Source organism: Ahaetulla prasina, chromosome 7, assembly GCF_028640845.1.
Source record: "Ahaetulla prasina isolate Xishuangbanna chromosome 7, ASM2864084v1, whole genome shotgun sequence".
Taxonomy (NCBI): Eukaryota; Metazoa; Chordata; class Lepidosauria; order Squamata; family Colubridae; genus Ahaetulla; species Ahaetulla prasina.
This window is the reverse complement of record NC_080545.1, coordinates 28,170,125-28,191,356: the sequence shown is the minus strand read 5'-3', so window position 1 is coordinate 28,191,356 and position 21,232 is coordinate 28,170,125. Positions and strand designations below refer to the sequence as shown.

General features: G+C 36.4%; 1 protein-coding gene across 8 annotated transcripts in view; it reads right to left on the bottom strand.

The window, feature by feature from the left end:
- Window positions 1–21,232, bottom strand: part of CADPS2 (calcium dependent secretion activator 2) — a 374,092-nt gene that overhangs the window by 207,352 nt on the left and 145,508 nt on the right. For 7 of the 8 annotated variants that reach the window (XM_058189611.1, XM_058189606.1, XM_058189612.1 and 4 more), the window contains 3 exons: window positions 20,345–20,425; window positions 18,466–18,702; window positions 11,686–11,807 (listed from right to left, as the gene is read on the bottom strand). In XM_058189611.1, coding sequence (XP_058045594.1) covers window positions 11,686–11,807; window positions 18,466–18,702; window positions 20,345–20,425 — 440 coding nt within the window. Of the gene's footprint in view, window positions 1–11,685; window positions 11,808–18,465; window positions 18,750–20,344; window positions 20,426–21,232 lie in introns of those variants that run through there. The other variant, XM_058189613.1, reaches the window with a different exon arrangement.

Sequence of the window (21,232 nt, the reverse complement as noted above, 5' to 3'; positions counted from 1 at the left end):
AGCATAGGCATTGTTTTCTTATGTATAAAGCTGGTTAGCAACTGTTCAAAAAAAGCATTTATGTGTTTTTCAAGTTACTAGTTTTGATTCCCCCTCAAAGCATTTAACCATCTGTGAACTCTCATAATATGAATTTATTCTGTTGCAAGGGTTGGGTGCCTGAGCGACAAAATACTGCATTCTCTTACACAAGGATGAAGCAATTACAACATGTCAATCACTGCAGATTTAATTCTAATAGAGTTCTGAGATGATGCTGAGAAAAAAGACAGGGAATGCAGGGAAAAGAAAAAAATGACAGAAAAGGAAAAAAGCTTATTTAGGATGATATTCTGAAAGAGGCAGGAGGAAGGACGTTCTGAAAGTGACAGGAGGGAGACTATACAAACACAAAACAGAGAATCTACATATTTTTAATATAATAGATAGATGTATAAAGTGAACTGGCATCTAACATAATGAAGTTAGACTATTTCTGAGACTCTTATCACCAAAATACTGCTGTTTTGAAATAAGCCCATCATCTACTTTCCTTGAATCCATTTTGTTAAATAGTTAAATTTTATGATGCAAATGTTTACAGTATGATGCCGAGTTAAATTGGAAACAGATATTCTCTTGGCTTCTATTTACCATAAGGATTATTAAGGCCAGTTTCTATTTCTTCTGGTTCACTGTGGTGAATTGTGGTGAAAAGTGTCTGTGCGCAGTATATTCCTTGTGGTGTTTTTAGCTACACTAATCAATAGGAGGCACTATGCAAACAATTTTATTGTACTGAGGCTCATCAGATATGGGTAGTAGTTGTTATTCCTTGGGGTATAATACCCATTATATAGGTACAACATCTATGGGGAATGCCACCTGGCAATTCATTTTGATATCCTAATAGGACAAAACCAGTCACATGGTGTTTCCTGGAGGTCAATGTAACAGACAACACAACATAGGTTATACACTATGTAAAAATGGGGAATCCACCTTCATTAGAGTGAGTCATGTAAAATCCTATACATGGGGACATGTCGTAATGATATCTGTATTTCTCTGCTCTGAGGGTTCAAGGGAAGGCGGACTGTATATACACTGAAGGAAGGTTTACATACAAATTGTCAGAATTGTATATACAAGAGAGAGAGAGAGAGAGAGAGAGAAACTATATACTACTAAAACTCTCATTCCCATAACTTTTAACTGGGAAAACAGTGCATTGTAGGGCAACAAATTATTTAGCCTCAAATTGGCTAACTTACAGAATGACTCCAAACTCCAAACCAGGACCCATAACTCCTTCAGGCCTTCCCTGACCTGCTAAGCACCTTTTGGGCATTCCCATACACTCCCTGTGTACCTTTCCCAACTCATGCAGTACCTCATGCTCACTCCCTAATCATCCCTGATCCACATCATTCATTGCATACCTTCCTTGACCCATGTAGCATCTCTTCTGGACCCCTATGCACCCTTATCTGAGCCACCTGATATCTGTTACATGCACCCTTCCCAACCCACATGGCACACCTCATGCACCCATGTACCACTCCTGCCCCCTACCTTCATGCACTCCTCGCTTCCTCCCCACCTGGCAGTTGCCACTTATTCCCTGGTGTTCTTAGACTTACAACTTTCTACTGGCTTCTTCACAAACTATTGAGAACCAGCAAGAATTTTAGGTAGGTAGGTAGGTAGGTAGGTAGGTAGGTAGGTAGGTAGGTAGGGAAGGAAGGAAGGAAGGAAGGAAGGAAGGAAGGAAGGAAGGAAGGAAGGAAGGAAGGAAGGAAGGAATTGTTTTAACAAAATGTAGCTTATTGCATTTACATTTTATTAAAACTAATTTTTCACCCCCAAATATTGTCTAATCTGCTCATGTTAAAGAGTGCTGAATTACGGAATCAACAGAATAGTTTCAAAACAACTGATACTTTGATGTCCCAGTACTTATTGCACCTAATTATTTTAAAAATCTTTTCTACTATTATACTTTAATATTTTACTTGCAGTTATTTTCAAGGGCACAATTAAGAGGAGTTTTTATGTGAAGAAATTGTATCTTGGAAAATTATGCTTAGGTCACATGTTTTGCCTATGTTTTACTATACTGTATTTTCCATGGAGACTGTATGCAATAGTTATAATAATGAGCAGTATGTGCTGGTACCCAACATCTCATGGAACTTCTAAACAAATACACATAGACACATAATTTAGCATGCAAATCTATGTTTGATTGCACTACCTGAATATTTAAATAAAAAAATAGCTTGTCTACTGTCTGTAACTTCACCTATTGCATTAAATCTCTACAAATTATTAATATTTGTAACATTGGTTAGTGACCATAATACTAAAGTTTTGGTTCACCTCTGATATAAATGAATGAGTACCAATGAACTGAATTCTCTAACAAATACCATTCTCTGCTTAAAAACTTGCATAACCTAGCATATTTTCAGGAAGACTGGAACATATCTTAAAAGTTTACCTTAGGGAAAACAACATATAAAATACTTTGTATATTCCATATAGAAAGTTCCATATGGTGAATGAATGCACATTTCCCAATATTTTTTAAATACAAACAGCAAGAACAGCAGCAAAACCTTGAAAGGATGGGAATAAATACAGGATGAATCAATTAAACCTAAATCCACTCTCTATTAATTATTTTACCAAATGTTACCACACAGAAGTTTTAAATACATAAGCACTTCCAGCATTCTGTATTATTCTGTTATCCTACTCTGACATTCATTAAGCAGTTTCCAAATGTTTAAGCCTTCATCATCATTCCTGATAAAATATTTATGAGAAAGAAAATTAAAATGGTTTAAAAATCCAGTGGGCATTCCAGTGCTCAAGTTCTATTTTATTCCAGAATGACAGAGTTAATAATGGAGAATAAAATGCTTAAGACTAGCTATACAAGAAGATGGGAATCCCTGTTGTTCGAAAGCAACCGACTGATGCATTGCTCCATGAGCTCAACTTCGATGAAAGTGTTCTCCTAACAGAATGGAGAGAAAAGGTCACTATCCTATGCTGGTGGTCTTTTATAACAACAACAACAACAACAACAACAACAGAGTTGGAAGGGACCTTGGAGACCTTCTAGTCCAACCCCCTGCCCGGGCAGGAAACCCTACACCATCTGAGACAGATGGTTATCTTAACATTTTCTTAAAAATTTCCAGTGTTGGAGCATTCATAACTTCTGCAGGCAAGTCATTCCACTTATTGATTGTTCTAACTGCCAGGAAATTTCTCCTTAGTTTTAAGTTGCTTCTTTCCTTGATCAGTTTCCACCCATTGCTTCTTGTTCTACCCTCAGGTGCTTTGGTGCTTTTAAGGTGAAACCTTAAAAAAGCTGAAAACTGCTGGGAAGGCGACATAAAAGTATTCCACACACTTTAAGAAAGCTTTAATATGGTTGAAATTGGAAAGGAGCTGAGCAGTCTCATTTTAAGAAGAATCCTCAGCAAAACAACAAGAATAGAATGTTTCTGAAATATATTTGCCTGTTAGATATGTTTATATGTCCCATTTTAAAAGAGATAGTGGATCAGATTTATACTCTAGCAAAGGAGACAAAATGTAGATTATATATATATTTTTAAAGAACCAGTCCAACTAATATCATCCAGAGCAATCAGATGTGTCTGTTTCTCTTTGTATTTTTTTACAATCTAGCATTCTGTCCAGTTTAAAGAATATTATTTTAACCATATAATCATAATAATCATGCCATATAATAAACAATGGTTGGAAGTTGTTGAGATTAAATTTTGGTTAATATGATGACATGCTTGTAATTAATCTTAGAAGTCCAGTCTCATTCAAAATGTGATTAAAAAAAAAACCCTCTGGAGAAGAAACAAAAAGGGCTATGTAGCAAATTTCAAAAACCGCTACAGAAATATATGCAATCAAATAAAAACTGAATGCACCAATTACTACACCAAGCTAGAAGACCTCTTGCGCACAAATTCCAATCGTGCTTTTTATAATTTTGTTACAACAAACTTAAAGACTCGAGATTCATCCCACCACTAAAAGATTCTAACAACAAAGAATATAATGATGAAACAGTTAAAGCAAACCTCTTCAACACATTCTTTGGCACAGTCTTTGTTAATAGTAATGACTCATCCCAACATTCCCCAATCGTATCAACAATGAGTGCAATGACCTAACACACATAGATTTCACAGATTTGAAAAAGCTCTTCGCAAACTGAAAACATCCCTATCTATTGGACCAGATAGACTATGTGCATACTTCTTAAAAAAGATTTCCACTAATATAGCAGAACCTCTAAGCATAATTTTTGAAAAAGCTTTCACGACCAATTTTCTTCCCAAACTTTGGTCACTTGCCATGGTCATCCCTATCTTCAAAAAAGGAGACCCTAGCCTAGTTGAAAATTACAGACCCATCTCTCTCTGTTGTGTCACCTGCAAAGTAATGGGATCTATCATCAACCAATCCATTACCCTCCATCTAGAAACAAACAACCTACTCTCTAATAAACAATTTGGTTTCAGAAAAAAATTATCATGTAACTTACAACTTCACTGCAAAAACATATGAACTACAAATCTTGATCAGGGCAAAGCAATAGATGCAATGTACATAGACTTCTGTAAAGCCTTCGACTCAGTAGTACATGAAAAACTTCTCCTAAAACTATAATCATACGGCATCTCAGGACCCCTCCACAATTGGATAACAGCTTTTCTATCAAATAGACAACAAGTGGTCAAAATTGGCAATGCTCTATCAAACCCTATTCCTGTTAAAAGTGGCGCTCCCCAAAGCAGCGTTCTTGGACCAACACTCTTCATATTATACATTAATGATCTCTGTGACCATATTACAAGTAATTGTGTTCTCTTTGCTGACAATGTCAAACTATTTAACACCACGAACAATACAGCTATCCTTCAAAAAGACCTGGGTTTCTTATCTGAATGGTCTAAAACTTGGCAACTCCAAATCTCAATCAGCAAATGCTCAGTCTTACATATTGGAAAAAAGAACCTAAACACTAAGTACAAGCTTGATGGACATTACCTTACTGATGATCCCCACCCTGTTAAAGATCTTGGAGTTTTCATATCAAATGATCTAAGTGCCAAAGCCCACTGTAACTACATCGCAAAAAAAGGCTTTAAAAGTTTAAACCTAATCTTGCGTAGCGTCTTCTCCAAAAACACTACACTACTAACCAGAGCATATAAAACATTTGCTAGACCAATTCTTGAATACAGCTCGACTATCTGGAACCCATACCACATTTCTGACATCAATACAATTGAACGTGTCCAGAAATATTTTACAAGAAGAGTACTCCACTCCTCCGAATACAGCAAAATACCTTATGCCACCAGACTTGAAATCCTGGGTTCAGAAAATTTAGAACTCTGCCGCCTTCGACATGACCTGAGTTTAACTCATAGAATCATCTATTACAATGTCCTTTCTGTCAAAGACTACTTCAGCTTCAACTGCAACAATACACGAGCACACAATAGATTTAAGCTTAATGTTAACCGCTCCAATCTTGATTGCAGAAAATATGACTTCAGTAACAGAGTTGTAATGCTTGGAACACACTACCTGACTCTGTAGTCTCTTCCTAAAATCCCAAAAGCTTCAACCAAAAACTACCTACCATTGACCTCACCCCATTCCTAAGAGGTCTGTAAGGGGCATGCATAAGAGCACAAACATGCCTACTGTTCCTGTCCTATTGTTTTCCTTCGTTATATCCAATTAATATAGTTATTACATATTCATACTCATATATATGCTTATGTATTGTATAGTTGTTTCATGCTTATGCTTATATATACTGTGCGACAAAAATAAATAAATAAATAAATAAATAAATAAATAAATAAATAAATAAATAAATAGATTAAAGCACCAGGCTAGAAGCCAGGAGAGTGTTAAATTCTAGTCCTGCCTCAGTCACGAAAGCAAGCTGGGTAATTCTAGAACAATCATTCTCTCTCAGCCCGATCTACCTCAAAGGGCCGTTGTGGGGAAAGTAGGAGGAGGAAGAATTATTTTGTGTCTTCATTGCCTTGAGTTATTTATAAAAATGATAAAGGCAGGATATAAATAAATAAATAAATCTGCACGATCCTGATCTCGTCTCACTTTAGTACCATTTTAGGAAAAGTAAGATTTACTGTTTCTTCATAGATTTTCAGTATAAATCCTCATTGGCATTAGGAATGATTGCAAGAGATTTATGAGGCATGATTCCTGTTCAAAATGTCAACTTCTTTTATTAAAGGTCATGATATTCATAGTTTACTTATATCAACAGTTTTGCAACCTGCATTTCTCTGCACCATCTCTAACGTCACCAGAAGACATACCCTCTTAGGCAGTTCTAATGCATGGGCACAATGTGTGAGTAAAGAAGCCATCTGTGAATGCCACATTCTCAGGTGAACCCAATCCACCATGGATGCCCAGTGAAAGCAAATAAATGCTCTCTATAGATTCCTAAAACTACAGCGCAAGGACCTGCAAATCTAGACAGAATGTTGACAATCCTTGGGTTTGATCTGGCAGTTTTTCAAAATTTAATTTAAGAATTAATATAATTTGAGAATGCTAATGAAATCTTTAATACTGTAGTTAGTCTTCTCTTTAGGGAAAAAAAGAGAAGTGAACAAACATTTAAGTCCAACATTTCTTTTCAACAGCTCAGACATCTATTAGGCCAGATCATGCAACATTCCTGAGTGAGTATGGAAAAGAAAATCATTTCTCTTGTCCATTATTACCTAGAAGCTTATGGTTCCTCTTATCAGTTATTTCATACTTAGTCCAAATGGATCAACAAGAGGAGAAAAGGAAATACGAAAAAGGTACATTCTCTTTTTTCTTAAATGATCCAGATCAAGAGAGCTGCACATTTTTAAAACAAAAATGTTAATGTATTTACCTGTGGCATGGAAAGCTAGTAATTGGTACTCTGAACTTTTGAATTATACATTGCAGTTAAGGCAATACTGTGGCAAGCATGCTGAAAATGAATTAAAAATTTTCACCACCATTTTGCCATTCCAAGGACAAGCAACCTACATGAACTCTCAGGATGCCAACATCATGCTACTAGAATTCAGTGATTTTTCTTTCATCTTTGGTGTGTATTTTTTTTTGAATCACTATGGCAAAACGCTCCTATTCCCAGCCTAAAAATTAAAAAACTGTTATGTCATTCAAATGCCTTTTGCAATCCATGTAGAGATGGGACAATACATCACAGCCCCCTCATCCCATAGTTACTTGCCTTTGAGCTACCTGATTTATTGATTGACTCTTCCTACATTTCTGTCCTTTTTTCCCTTTTCTTTCCCTCTAATTACAGATAGTCCCTGACTTATGACTGGTTGTTTAGCAACAATTAAGAGTTTTGCTGGACCCTCTCCCAAAAGGTAATTAGGATCTGGATTCAAAGTTTCAGTGGCCACTCCATCAGTCACGTGATTGTATTTTGGGCATTTGAAAACCAGATGTTTGCAGCATCCCAGGGTCATGTGACCATGATTTATGGTTTATGGAAAAAATGCCGGTTGCACACAATGGTTCAGTTAACAACAGCAGATTCCCTTAACAACTGCTACAAAAAATGTCATAAAATCAGATAAGGTACAGGATGACCCACTTAATAATCAGAATGACTTATGGTGTTAATTCTGGGCTCAATTAGAGTTGTAAGTTGAGGACTACCTATACGCCTTTTTTTCTTTATTATACTAGTTTCATTTTCACCATCTTATCTTTTCTTTATTAAGATTTTCTTGTCTTCCTTCTCTTTCCCTTGTTTTTTAAACATGTATCATTCATGGAGAATGCCCCTGACAATCTCTAGCAATTAAGAAACTAAAGCAATAATTCACATCTGTACACACTGCAGGTGACTCCTGTTGCTACCACTCTTACATGTAGGATCTGGACATTGATACAAACCACAGCTTGAGATCCTTTCTCTTCTATTCACTATACTTTCACAATCAGCTTCTCATTCCTTGAGATGAGATACTATTCTTTAAGGTCTTTGTATGCCTTTAAATGCTTCTTAGGCTAAATGCCATTATTCAATACTGAGATGTCTCTAATTGTGCAATGTATACAATAAAGGTGAAATATTTTCCAACGTTGTATTTTATATTTTGTTGCTTTTTGCTTTTTATTTTAATATTTGTTTTGTTCTGTTTCCGAAAATTGCAGTAGGGTATATGGATGTAGTCAATAATTACTAAATTAATAATTATTGTTTCCCTTCCAATCCCCATTTCTTGGCATCTATTGCATTTGTTTAAGAAAATCTGTGTTTTATGATTATCTATGACCAAAATATATGTGCTGTTTTAAGACAGTACTTCAATATTCTAAACATTTAGCAGTTTACTGTCTTCCTCACCACTGTTTTCCAATTATATTGTACAGATTTTTGTTTTTAATTGACTTTGAACATATTATTGCCACTCATGGGAAAACAAGCAGAAATGCATGAATCTGAGGCACTTTTTTTTGTCAAAATGGTCTCAGGTTTAATCCAGCATATTTCCTGCACTTTAGGTTCCATTTTGGAAATAGTAAAAAAAATATATGAAAGATGTTTCAAAGTACAAATTTATTTAGAGAGAGGAAAAAAACACCTTTGTCATATTTACATGTGTATAGTACTTTCAAATGGAGTTTTATACTTGTTTAGCAAATGTCAAGTTCATGGTTGGTCCACAAGGAATTTCGTGACTACAATCTTCAAAACAGCATCTCACAGCACACATTAAAGAGCAGGAGACACTGTTGGTAGTATGTCTTAAAACAGATCTGCAAAAGATTCTGAGTGATGTTTTAACAGAAGGGAAAGGCTTCTGAAGAAAGTATATCACCCCAGAGGCAATCAAATGAATCAGAAGCACAATTAATTAAGTTCCTGTGTGGAATGAGAGTTCCCTCCTGGAGTCTTTTTCTTTAGGGCATCCTCCAAAAATGAGTTGAAAGGAGATCCAAGAGGAAGCCAACCACAAGGCCCATAATCTTCAATAAAGACTTCACTGAATGAGTTGGAGATTATGCAAATTATAACTCACTTATCTGGAGGATTTACAGGTTGAAGAAAGTTGTCATATAATAAATTTTATCAGTATTAATTTATGGAATTTTTATTTTAAGCTATGTGTACAAGCTGAATCTCAGTCAAGTAAAGCCCGTCTGACTGAATGAATACATTTATGAAGATCCATCCAGCAGATCCAGCAACATAAAACAACAACAAAAGGCAGAAAGAAAGAAAAATATTACACATGAAAAACAATCATTTCATCTTCCTATTTTACTACACATCAGCTGTTAAAATGTAAGTTCTGAAGAGAACACTTACACAATGAGATACTCCATTTTCATTAAACCTGATCAAAAAGAGTTCAAGGCAGCATACATTTAAACCAGGAGTGAAATGTAAAATTTGTTACTACCGGTTCTGTGGGCATGGCTTGGTGGTGGTGGGGTAATGTGACTGTGTGGGCGTGGCCAACTTTTTTTTTTACTTTTAAAAGCATTTTTTCTACAACCTCTTCGGCCGAAGAGGTTGTAAAAAAATGCTTTTAAAAGCCTGTGATGATCAGGCAACTCAACTGGGATCGCCAGAGGAAAAAAAGCTTTTAAAGAGTTCTGACGATCCCAGCTGAACTGCCTGATCGCCAGAACCCTTTAAAAGCATTTTTTTCTGCAACCTCTTCAGCCGAAGAGGTTGTAAAAAATGCTTTTAAAAGGTTCTGGCGATCAGGCAACTCAGCTGGGATCACCAGAGGAGCCTTTTAAAAACTTTTTTTTACAACTTCGGCTGAAGAGGTTGAAGAAAAAATGCTTTTAAAGGGTTCTGAGGATCCCAGCTGAGCCACGCAATCATCAGAGGCTTTTTTTTTACTTTTAAAAGCATTTTTCCGGCTGAAAAAAAGCTTCTAAAAGTTAAAAAAAACCAAAAAAAACCCCCCTCCTCTGATGACCTCCTCTGATGATTGCGCGGCTCAGCTGGGGTGGTAGTGGGGGGCAGGGATTTTTGCTATTGGTTCTCTGAACCACCTGCCGCCATCGCTACAGGGTGATCCGGTCTGAACCGGGAGCATTTCACCCCTGATTTAAACTGAAAACATGTAGGTATAAAGATAGCTAGACAGGCAGGCAGATAGGATATTACCAATGAATTTATCAAACATTATCAAATAGATCAATAATAATATCACCCAACTAGATGGAAACACTTAGCTGACCTTGACTAATCTTGAAAAGGTAAACAGGGTTGGACTTAGTTTTTATTTGGAAAAGAGGCCACCAGAAAATCCCATCTTGAAGATTAGACTGGGAAATTGACAAAACTTTATGGAAGTAGGCAACACCAAACATCTTACATATTACATACAATGTCTATAAAGTCACTGGGGATTGTAAGATTTTACTTATTTTACTCAAATAATTAAATTTGAGACTATGGCCTATTTAGTAAATGAAGAATAATCATGATGAATTATGATTCATTCACCTTATTATGTTTTTAGAGAATAAAAGCAAAACATAATTCTAGAAGGAATGGCTAAACAAGATGTGTTTTGCTGTCTTGGCTTCTATGTAGTCATACATTGAGTAGAATGAAATGAAATAAATAAGGGGACCAACATTATTGGCCACCACCCTATAATCTTGCCTTCGTCTCATTCCTAGTCCATGTGTTATAGAGTCTTAAGTATTTGACAGCTACAAACATTTTCAAATAGTATTTTCTCCTCCATTATTCTGACATCATCCAAGGGCAGCTCCAGGCATGTAAAATCTGTTATACATTGTCACTTGTTATGATGGAGGACAAATAGGGTGACAGTGTCTATAAATAAAGGGACATTTATTAGCCATTTCAAGTTGGTGTGAGTATCAATGTCATCCATACAGGATTTGTGTGTGTGTGTGTGTGTATCAAAAATATTAAGAGGTTCTGCAGCAATAAGTAAACCGGTAAGGGCCGGTTTAGCTCTGCCTGGTAAGGCCTGTTATTAAGAACACAAAGCCTGCAATTACTGCAGGTTCGAGCCCGGCCCAAGGTTGACTCAGCCTTCCATCCTTTATAAGGTAGGTAAAATGAGGACCCAGATTGTTGGGGGGGCAATAAGTTGACTTTGTAAATATATACAAATAGAATGAGACTATTGCCCTATACATTGTAAGCCGCCCTGAGTCTTCGGAGAAGGGCGGGGTATAAATGTAAAACAAACAAAAAAAAAAAAATATGACAAAACCTGTCTCATTGTTCATATGAACAACATAGACACATGCACAAAAGAGGCAGGATTTTGCTAATTCTGCTAAGATAACCATCTTAATTTTATTCATCCTCCTGTAGATGCTGATGTTGGACATGTCTACTTTCCTCTGTTCTCCTATCAGGCCTTTTCTGCAAACCTTCTGCTGTTAACTCTTAGAGGAGATGTGCCAACCAGGCGACCAGTCTGTCAGTTTTCCATCAGTGGCTTGTTACTTTTTGCTAACTTTTACTTCCATAAACATAAATCTAAATTTAGAGCAAATTTTCCTATGAGATTGAAGGGATCCTCCTTTTTTAAAAAAAAAAAAAGGGGGGGGGGAAATCCCATCATTTGAAAATCTTACTGTGGTCTTGAAGCTTCAGCTTGGTCTGTTTGAAGTTTCTCCCCTCCTTCCACTTCCATTGTACAGTAAACAATACGGCTTGGAGCTAGAGACTTTAAACCTTGAACTTCCATTATAACTATCTGTACAAGAAAAAAAAACAGTAAATGTGAATCGTCGTAACAGTTTGAAAGATATACTGAGTACACAGGAGACAATGTTACCATTGATTAAAAATGTACGTCTCACTCAGATTTATAAAAATGTAAGGTTATTCCTGCTTTATACAGCTCATTGATCATCTTTTTCCTTGCAATTTTGGATTATCCTTTAAAATACGTTAATGGTTTTGCTATTAAACATTGAGGAAGAAAATTGATAAACATTGCAGGCAAACAAGTATGCTCCATATTCATGTATACAGAGCAACCGTCATACTAAGCAGCACACTGAGTTTTAAAAATTCAAAAATCCTATATATAGCAGTTTATACTTACTGATTTGTCCTATCAGTAAATATACTGCAATGTATAATCAAATGATTATAATAATAGGATGTAAAGACTATTATAACATCACTGTTCACCAACAGACTATAAATATTGAGAGTGTAATTGTGACTGCTTTTGGATCATGACTAGTGGCCGCAAAAGCTCCAAATGTATCTTTTTGTACAAATATTACTCATCAGCAAGTGAGGGACAATGCTGGGGCAAATAAACAAATTGTTACATTTTGAATCCAAGAAAAACATATAAAGAAACTAGTAATATTTCAAATATATTAAAACACTAAATCTAGATCTAACCTGATACATAGCAACTGAGCATTAGTATAAACTACTGCATAGTTAACTATTGTAAGACTTAGCTTGATCTGAGCATAGAACTGTGAACTTTCACACATTTAAATAACACTCATCTCAAGTGAATTGATCCCAGCTCATTTGAAGATACTTTGCCTGGATGTAACTAGGGGAAACTTAATCTTTGATTGATAGAGAGAATGCTGCTACAACTGGTGGTCAAAATTCCAAACTTCCATTTATTCATATTGCTGGGAAGAATTATGAACACAGTTCATAGTTGAACTTCCCAGTTCATTCTCATGTCCAACCAGAGACATATAAAAATATTTTCACACCATTAAGCCCAAGAGGTTAAAGGCCCTCCATATCAACATCTAATTGCCCAAAGTTCCACTTCTGGGTTGAATGTAGCAAATGGGTGTTGAAATGTAAGCCACAAGCTGCTTTAGTGGCTTTCTACTTCAGAAATTGAAATTGTTGTCTTGAAGACAACATATTAAATTATGACTGTGAAGGTGATTGTTCCTTAACTCAAATTCTTTAAACTTTAATCAATATCATCATGCTATTGGGAAACCATTCTTTTCTTGATTACAGAATTGTGCATTGTGACCAAGTCAACTTGCAGAGAGATTTCCCTGATTGAAAACAGGCACAGTGTCATTTCGGTTTCCTATGAAATGCGAGAAAAAGGAGAAACCAAACATCTTGGAAAACGTTTTTGCAAGGAAATACTTCATTTATGCAGTTTATTATTTATTTATTTATTTATTTGATTTCTATACCGCCCTTCTCCCAAAGGACTCAGGGCGGTTTCCAGCCAGATAAAACACAGTTATACATATAATATAAAATTTAAAAATATATTAAAAAACTAATTCAATTTGGCCGAATTTAAAACTTAAAAACAAAAATAAAACTATGATAAACCCCTATTAAAATTACTAATGATTTCAAGCCAGCCCTGCGCGGTAGAATAAATACGTCTTCAACTCGCGACGAAAGGTCCGGAGGTCAGGAAGTTGTCGTAATCCTGGAGGAAGCTCATTCCAGAGGGCAGGAGCCCCCACAGAGAAGGCCCTCCCCCTGGGGGTCACCAGTCGACATTGTTTGACTGACGGCACCCTGAAGAGGCCTTCCGTATGGGAGCGCACAGGTCAATGGAGGCTATAGGTGGCAGCAGGCGGTCCCGTAAATAACCCGGTCCTAAGCCATGGAGCACTTTAAAGGTGGTAACCAACACATTGAATTGCACCCGGAAGACTACAGGAAGCCAGTGCAGCTTGCACAGGAGAGGTGTTATATGGGAGCCTCGAGTCGCTCCCTCTATCACCCGCGCAGCCGCATTCTGGACCAGCTGAAGCCTCCAGGTGCTCTTCAAGGGGAGCCCCATGTACAGAGCATTGCAGTAGTCCAGGCGGGAAGTGACGAGGGCATGACTGACCGTGCATAGGGAATCCCGGTCTAGAAAGGGGCGCAACTGGTGTATCAGGCGTACCTGATAGAAAGCTCCCCTGGAGACGGTCATCATATGTTCTTCAAAGGACAACCGTCCATCCAGGAGGACGCCTAAGTTGTGAACCCTCTCCATTAGGGCCAATGACTCGCCCCCAACAGTCAGCGATGGCTTCAACTGACTCTACCGGGATGCCGGCATCCACAGCCATTCAGTCTTGGAGGGGTTGAGTTGAAGCCTGTTCTTCCCCATCCAAACCCCATTTTCAAAAAGCTCCATAAAATTTAGTTCACTTACTACATAAGCTGGCAGTTTCTGTACACTTTGAAATTAATTAAGTTAAATTCTTTCTTTCCAGCTATGAAAAGATAAATTGGCCAGAGTGCTTCTAGACCTACAGATTCTAGAAATATTCTACTAGTTTTCCACTGTCAAAAAACTACATAACAGGCAGGCAGTTCTAAGCATTTTATTTTAAAGTTAATACTTTTCTCTACAATTGTACTTGCATTGTAGTACTGGGAATCTAAACTGAAGCACATCTTCAGAGATTAGGTAGGAAAATAGTTCAACTGATAACAATAATTTGGAGAATATTGGCTTAAAATGACTCCTTGGTTGCACAAATAGACACATAATAATATTTTTAAAAACAGCTCTGGCTTTCTCATTTATAACAAATCCGCATGTCTATTCAATCTTTCTTTTTCTTTTTTAAAAAAAGATAATCCTATGATAAAGATATATATCTCTATTGAGCCGTACACATGCACACACACACACACAAGCATGCATGTAAACCTACATACAGTGGTGGGTTTCAAATAATTTAACAACTGGTTCTCTGGTTCTCTGCCCTAATGGGTGGGTGTGGCCATGGTAGGCATGGCTATGGTGTGTGACAGGCAGCACTTGGCCTCCTGCACCCCCTGGAAGCAAAAACGTGATGTGGGGGTGCGCTCTGTACCCCCCTGCCTCGTTTTGGGCTGAGTAGGCCTCTCTGCACTTACCTGAGAGCCAAAATTGGGCACGTGGAAACTTCTGGAAGAGGCTGGGCAGGGAGGGGAGGGGAGGGGCCAGCCAGCAATTTAACAACCGGTTCGGCTGAAGTGGTACGAATCTGTTGAATCCCACCACTGCCTGTTGTTGTTGTTAGTTGCAAAGTCGTGTCCGACCCATCGGGACCCCATGGACAACATTCCTTCAGGCCTTCCTGTCCTCTACCATCCTCTGGAGTCCATTTAAATTCATGCCTACTGCTTCAGTGAATCCATCCAACCACCTCATTCTCTGTCGTCCCCTTCTTCTTTTGCCCTCAATCTTTCCCAGCATTAGGCTCTACTCCAGTGAGTCCTTCTTTCTCATTAGGTGGCCAAAGTATTTCAGTTTCATCTTCAGGATCTGGCCTTCTAAAGAGCAGTCAGGGTTGATCTCCTCTAGAACTGACTTGTTTGTTCGCCTTGCAGTCCAAGGGACTCGCAGGAGTCTTTTCCAGCACCAGAGTTCAAAGGCCTCAATTCTTTGGCGCTCAGCCTTTCTTATGGTCCAACCTTCACAGCTATACATTGCAACTGGGAATACCATAGCTTTGACTATACACACTTTTGTTGGCAGGGTGATGTCCCTGCTTTTTAGTACGCTGTATAGATTTGCCATAGCTTTCCTCCCCAGGAGCAAGCGTCTTTTAATTTCTTGGCTGCAGTCCCCATCTGTGGTGATCTTGGAGCCCAGGAAAATAAAATCTGTCACTACCTCCATTTCTTCACCATCTATCTGCCAGGAATTGAGAGGGCCGGATGCCATGATTTTAGTTTTCTTAATGTTGAGTTTAAGCCAACTTTTGCACTCTCCTCCTTCACCCGCATCAAGAGACTCTTTAGTTCCTCTTCGCTTTCTGCCATTAGAGTGGTATCATCTGCATATCTGAGGTTGTTGATATTTCTCCCGGCAATCTTAATTCCAATTTCCCACTGCCTACATACATACAAATTCTATATGCTCTCTGAGGTCTAATCAGTTAGGAGCAAAACACATAAAAAAGGAGAGATCTGTTCCCTGATAACTTTCCAGCCATTTTGATTCCAAATAATTCACCTTGTCATACTGCTAGGTTGAGAAGCAGCATGGGTGCCCTTAGAGTGATACCAATGTCTGCTCAATAAATATGGTGTTGTTTTTCTTATGAAACATTCCAGACTGAATTCCATTCTTGACTGAACATCACTTTTAAGGTCTGTAGCTCAGTTAGCTTCCGACACCATTTACTTTGATTCACAAATATATTGTGAATCTATTTCAGATTTATGAATTGTAAAACAGTTCATTTTTGCAGCATAATATAGAAGTACTCAAGAAAAGGGCATGTGAATTTGGCCCACAAGATCTGTTTACTCAAACTGCCAACAGAGTGACAAAGGAGGCAATCACTTTACAGAACTAAATCCCATTACTACAATATAATCTTTGTTCTTAAAAAACACCATTCCTGCTGGAGTTGGAGCTAGTGGCCTCCCCTTCGCTTTCAGCAATAGTGATTTTATTCTCTTGAAAAAGTGTACTGGAGGTGACAAGCTGAATAAAAAAAGAAATATTTGCTGAACTTTTTCTTATGTTACTTTGCAGTTGTATTACCTTATGCAACTTTGCAGTTGTATTATCTTTGAACAATAAGCAAAGCACAATGAAGATACTATAATGTTATAACCAACACACATATATGTAATACTTTAGTGAAAATATCAAGAATTTAGATCAGGAATAGGAAAAGACTGAAAAGTTAGGACATGGTACATGTTTCAGACTTCTGGGGCAGTTATTTAAGCCTTTTTTTAAGGGTATGTGTGATGCAACGAGAAATCATATGTCCCTGTTAAAGAAAGGCCAGAATTAAAGCAATAACCCAGAGATCCTAGACTTTAAACTGAAATGCAAGTCCAGAGAAAGTAGTTTTACTACACAGAGTTTTACTGGTCTTCTGGAGCATTAGCAGCATTCAGAAGTGCATTGTTAAGACAGGAGTAATTTTCTTTTCACTTCTTCTGAATCCCAAATTCAACAGAGGTGTAAGGTTTGCCATATTTATCAAAGGAGGTAAGAAATGGTCATAGTAATAAACAGAATTGTGCATCCCTGCACAATAGGAAGAGGATTTAGTTTTGCTTTCATCCTAATGTACTAATGTTCCATACTTATTATGTCTATCCAGACACTCTAGTGGCAATCTGAAGGGCTGTTATTTCTGAATAGGTCCTAAGATAATAGATAATAAAAAGAAGCAAAGTGAAACAATTTAAACAAAATTCAACATCTGGTCCAACAATCTTCATTACTTTTCTCTTGTGCTGAGATAATTACTGTGCCTTAGAAAAGGTTAACATGACTTCAAGATAAAGGATGATTTATTCAAATGAGATTAACTTGACATTAACAACACTAAGTTTGCGTACTTCCTTTTCGAATCACTTTCGGAAATTGCTTTTAAACTCCTTTTCAGCTATTAGGGACCTTTGGATAGACATGTTTTAAAGAATCAGGTGAATTTCCTTCAAATGCCTAGCAAAGGGAATTGTAGCTACAAGAACTGGAAAAAAAAATGGGGGGAAATAAACAGAAACAGTGATTAAATCTTTAATTTTAGAAAGTTACAAGCAGATTAAGAGTCCAGATAAATTTGAAATAAGATTTTGGAATTAATTATACATAATCCTTCCCATGGAAAAATGTTTTTCCTTTGATACTTTTTTTTTTAAAAAAGACAAGACTTTAAAAATTGGACACTAGAAAAAAATGTAGGGGATTGAAAATGAAATGAAAAGAAATCAGGTTTTAAGACATTATTTGAAGGGATTAAAGATCAAGATAGTTAAAAGTAAAAAGAAGGAATATAAAACTCATTGATTTGAACCAGGTTAAAGTAGATATATTGTTGTCTCTGGTAATACTTAATGGACTTTTGCTAACATCAGGTCTGAAATGATAACGCTTTATGTATTTGTTTATAAATAAGAAATAGCATAGGGGAAAAAGGGATTATTTGTTGTATTTTAAGAAGAGATAAGTTATTAAAATTGTTTATACTTATGATAAAGAAGAAAGTAATTTCTTTATTTATATTTTCTTTTCTTTATTCTATATTCTTATTTTCTTCCTATTGTTCTTTCTTTTTTTTCTTTCTTTTCTGCACCTTCTCCCCATCTTTTCTCAATTTTTTTAGTTTGAATAGTTTTTTTACTGTTAGAATTGTAACCTTTAATAAAATCATTAAAAAGAGAGATTAACCTGATTTTTAACAATTTTGCTATGATCAGCAGTGAAGATTTTACAGATCTGTGGGCTTACAACCCTTTGAATAGTCTTCTAGAAAACATTCTGTAGTAAAATATCCAACTGAATTGCTGGCAGATAATTCAAAATACCAGATAAATAGCACACCTTTAGGAATTTTTAAAGGAACTACAATAAATAACAAACCCAAGGAGTTAGGAATATTCATAAGTAATTTAAATGTCAACAAGTATTATATGATAAATATACTTACCTCTAATGTGAATGATAGCACCACATCTGATTTTGACAGTTGAACCTCATTTTCATCTCCTATGTCCAAGAAAGCAGAATTCTGTGATCGTTTTAACTTCTGTAATTTAAATTCTGGTCCACCTTTAGACACCGGAAGACTTTCCAAATTTGCCATCAGCAAATTCACTGAAGACCGTAGTTCTTCTATATACATGTGCTCCATTTCTTTTGCTATAAACTCTGGACATTTTCTTTCCTTGAAAATATTTTTGAAAGTTCAGTGTCACTTTAGGTTCTAAACTCCTAGACAGATAAACACAACCCTGATTAATTGGTATCTTGTTTAATGTAAATATAAAATGTATCCTTTAGATTACTAACCTGAAAAACTACAGAAGCCATTTTAAAGTGTCAATTAGATAGTAAGAAACAATGTATCCCAAATAATGTAATTCAATTTAGAAAGGTTCACAAAATAGAAAAGGATGGTAAGAAACAAAAATAAAACATTCTGATAATATATCTGGAGTAATGTAAGATGACAGATCATCATTTCTTTAGCTCAAACCTAGTAGTATAATTCAAAATTTAAAAGCACTTCCTTAGAAGGGAAAGGAATGACTGGATACTGAATCATTTTGTTTTTATAGCACTTTTTAATACTAGCATTTTACCTTACAACTCACCAGTACTTAAAACATTCTCCATTAAACAGAACAGTCAAAATATTTCTCCTTTCTATCAGTGGTCCCTGGGTCATATAATAATAATAAATCATAAAATAATCAAAACTGATCTGATTTCTGGGTTATCTGCTTGAAATAGATGTCAAGCATTTTATATGTCTGCAATTCTTCCCCCAATCTCTTGATTTGGCATGATAAATTTTGCCATGAATTCTAAGCAAGAGTCCAGTTAACATTCTAGGTGTTAAGTAGTTCAGTTCAGTTCAGTTCAATTCAGAGAACTGAAGCTCAAGCAATATTTAAAAATCAAATAGGTTAGCATATTTCTGGATTACCTGATGTTGTATCATCATATATAGGACTATTTCTTTAAAAAAATCCTACCGACACATATAATACCAATGGCCCATCTTAATCCCCAAATATATTTTTGGTGTCTCCATTATCAAAGTAGGGCTACTTCTATGAATTCTCTGGAACTCTTCAGATTGTGCAGTGTTTATATATCTTTTCTTTTAACAGTAGCAATAGCAATAGATTTATATACCACTTCATAGTGCTTTACAGCCCTCTCTAAGTGGTTTACAGAGTCAGCATATTGCCCCCAGCAATCTGGGTTCTCATTTTACTGACCTTGGAAGGATGGAAAGGTAAGTCAACCATGAGCTAGTTAGCCTGCAATACTGCATTCTAACCACTGTGCCACAATGGCTCTTTTCTTTCTGCAATCATGTATCCATGAGACTTAACATACGATGTCAATTAAAACGATCACTTCCAAATTATATCTAACAGTGGTGGCCTTTCCAATAGACAACTAAACTATTCATTTAGCTGACTATAGAAGAACTTGAAGCTTGGCTTTTGACCTGTTTTGCCCTCACTCTGTTCCTCCTTTCTCCTTGAATGCCATGCCTTTTGATTGGCAAACCTAAAAGCAGAGATTGTCAAACAATTTATGATAAACTCAGTTTACCAGTTACAAAAATATGCAATATATTAACAAGACCCACAGCCACTAGTAGTCATCCATCAGAAAATAAGGTCTATCCAAACGAACTGAAAAGGCAAGATGAGGACGACAAATGCAAGAAAATGCTGTTATAAATCTATGTAGTTTGTTCCACTGGCTGCATGGAACTTTCCTAAATAACCAGCTTCAAACGTATTTAAGAAATGTTCTATTCCTCAAAATAAGAAATTCAAACTTACTTTTGCCATTTGATCAGCCATTTGGAGGCGCCCATCAAGCTCTCGTCTGATCTGGGCAGCTTGCTCATCAGCATTGTCCAGCTTGCATGAAAATTACAGAAAAAAGGGGGATGGAAAATGTTCACAATATTAAAAATGAAATACGAAACAAATACAACTTATCTGACATTTTCATAAATAAAACAACTGACAGAAAATAATAACAGGATAATACCATTCTGGATTTTTTTTGTTTAAATCTTGTAATGATCTATGGGTATACAAAACAGACTTTAATGACAAAGGATGTAAAATATGGAAATTTTTATCCTGCATTAAAAGCATCCCTACAAATTCTACAATTGCTGCAGTTGTTAAGGGAATCACATGATTATTAAGCATATCTGGCTTTCTCTATTGACTTTGCTAGTTGGAAGTTGGCTGGGAAAGTCAAAAACAACATTGCAACCGTCATAAATGCATGCCAGATGCTATGCCCCCAAATTTTGATCATGAGACTGTACAGCTGCTGTGACAGTTGTAAATAACAAGGTCCAGTAGTATGACACTTTGTTCAGTGCTGTTGTAACTTTGGTTTCTAAACAGACAGTCATAAATCAAGGACTACTTGTTTAGTTTTTTTACAATTTTGTGCTAATATTTTTATTTTATTAGTATATTTTGGTTTCTTCTATTTCTGCTTTGGAATTCTTCTATTACGCTACTTTACAACCAAACTAAACCCAATAATGGAATTATAGTTTTAAAAAATATTTATTTATAAAATGGGCCTCTGGTGGCTCAGCAGACTAAGTCTGTCTGTTATTAACACAGCTGCTTGCAATTACTGCAGGTTCAAGTCCCACCAGGCCCAAGGTTGACTCAGCCTTCCATCCTTTATAAGGTAGG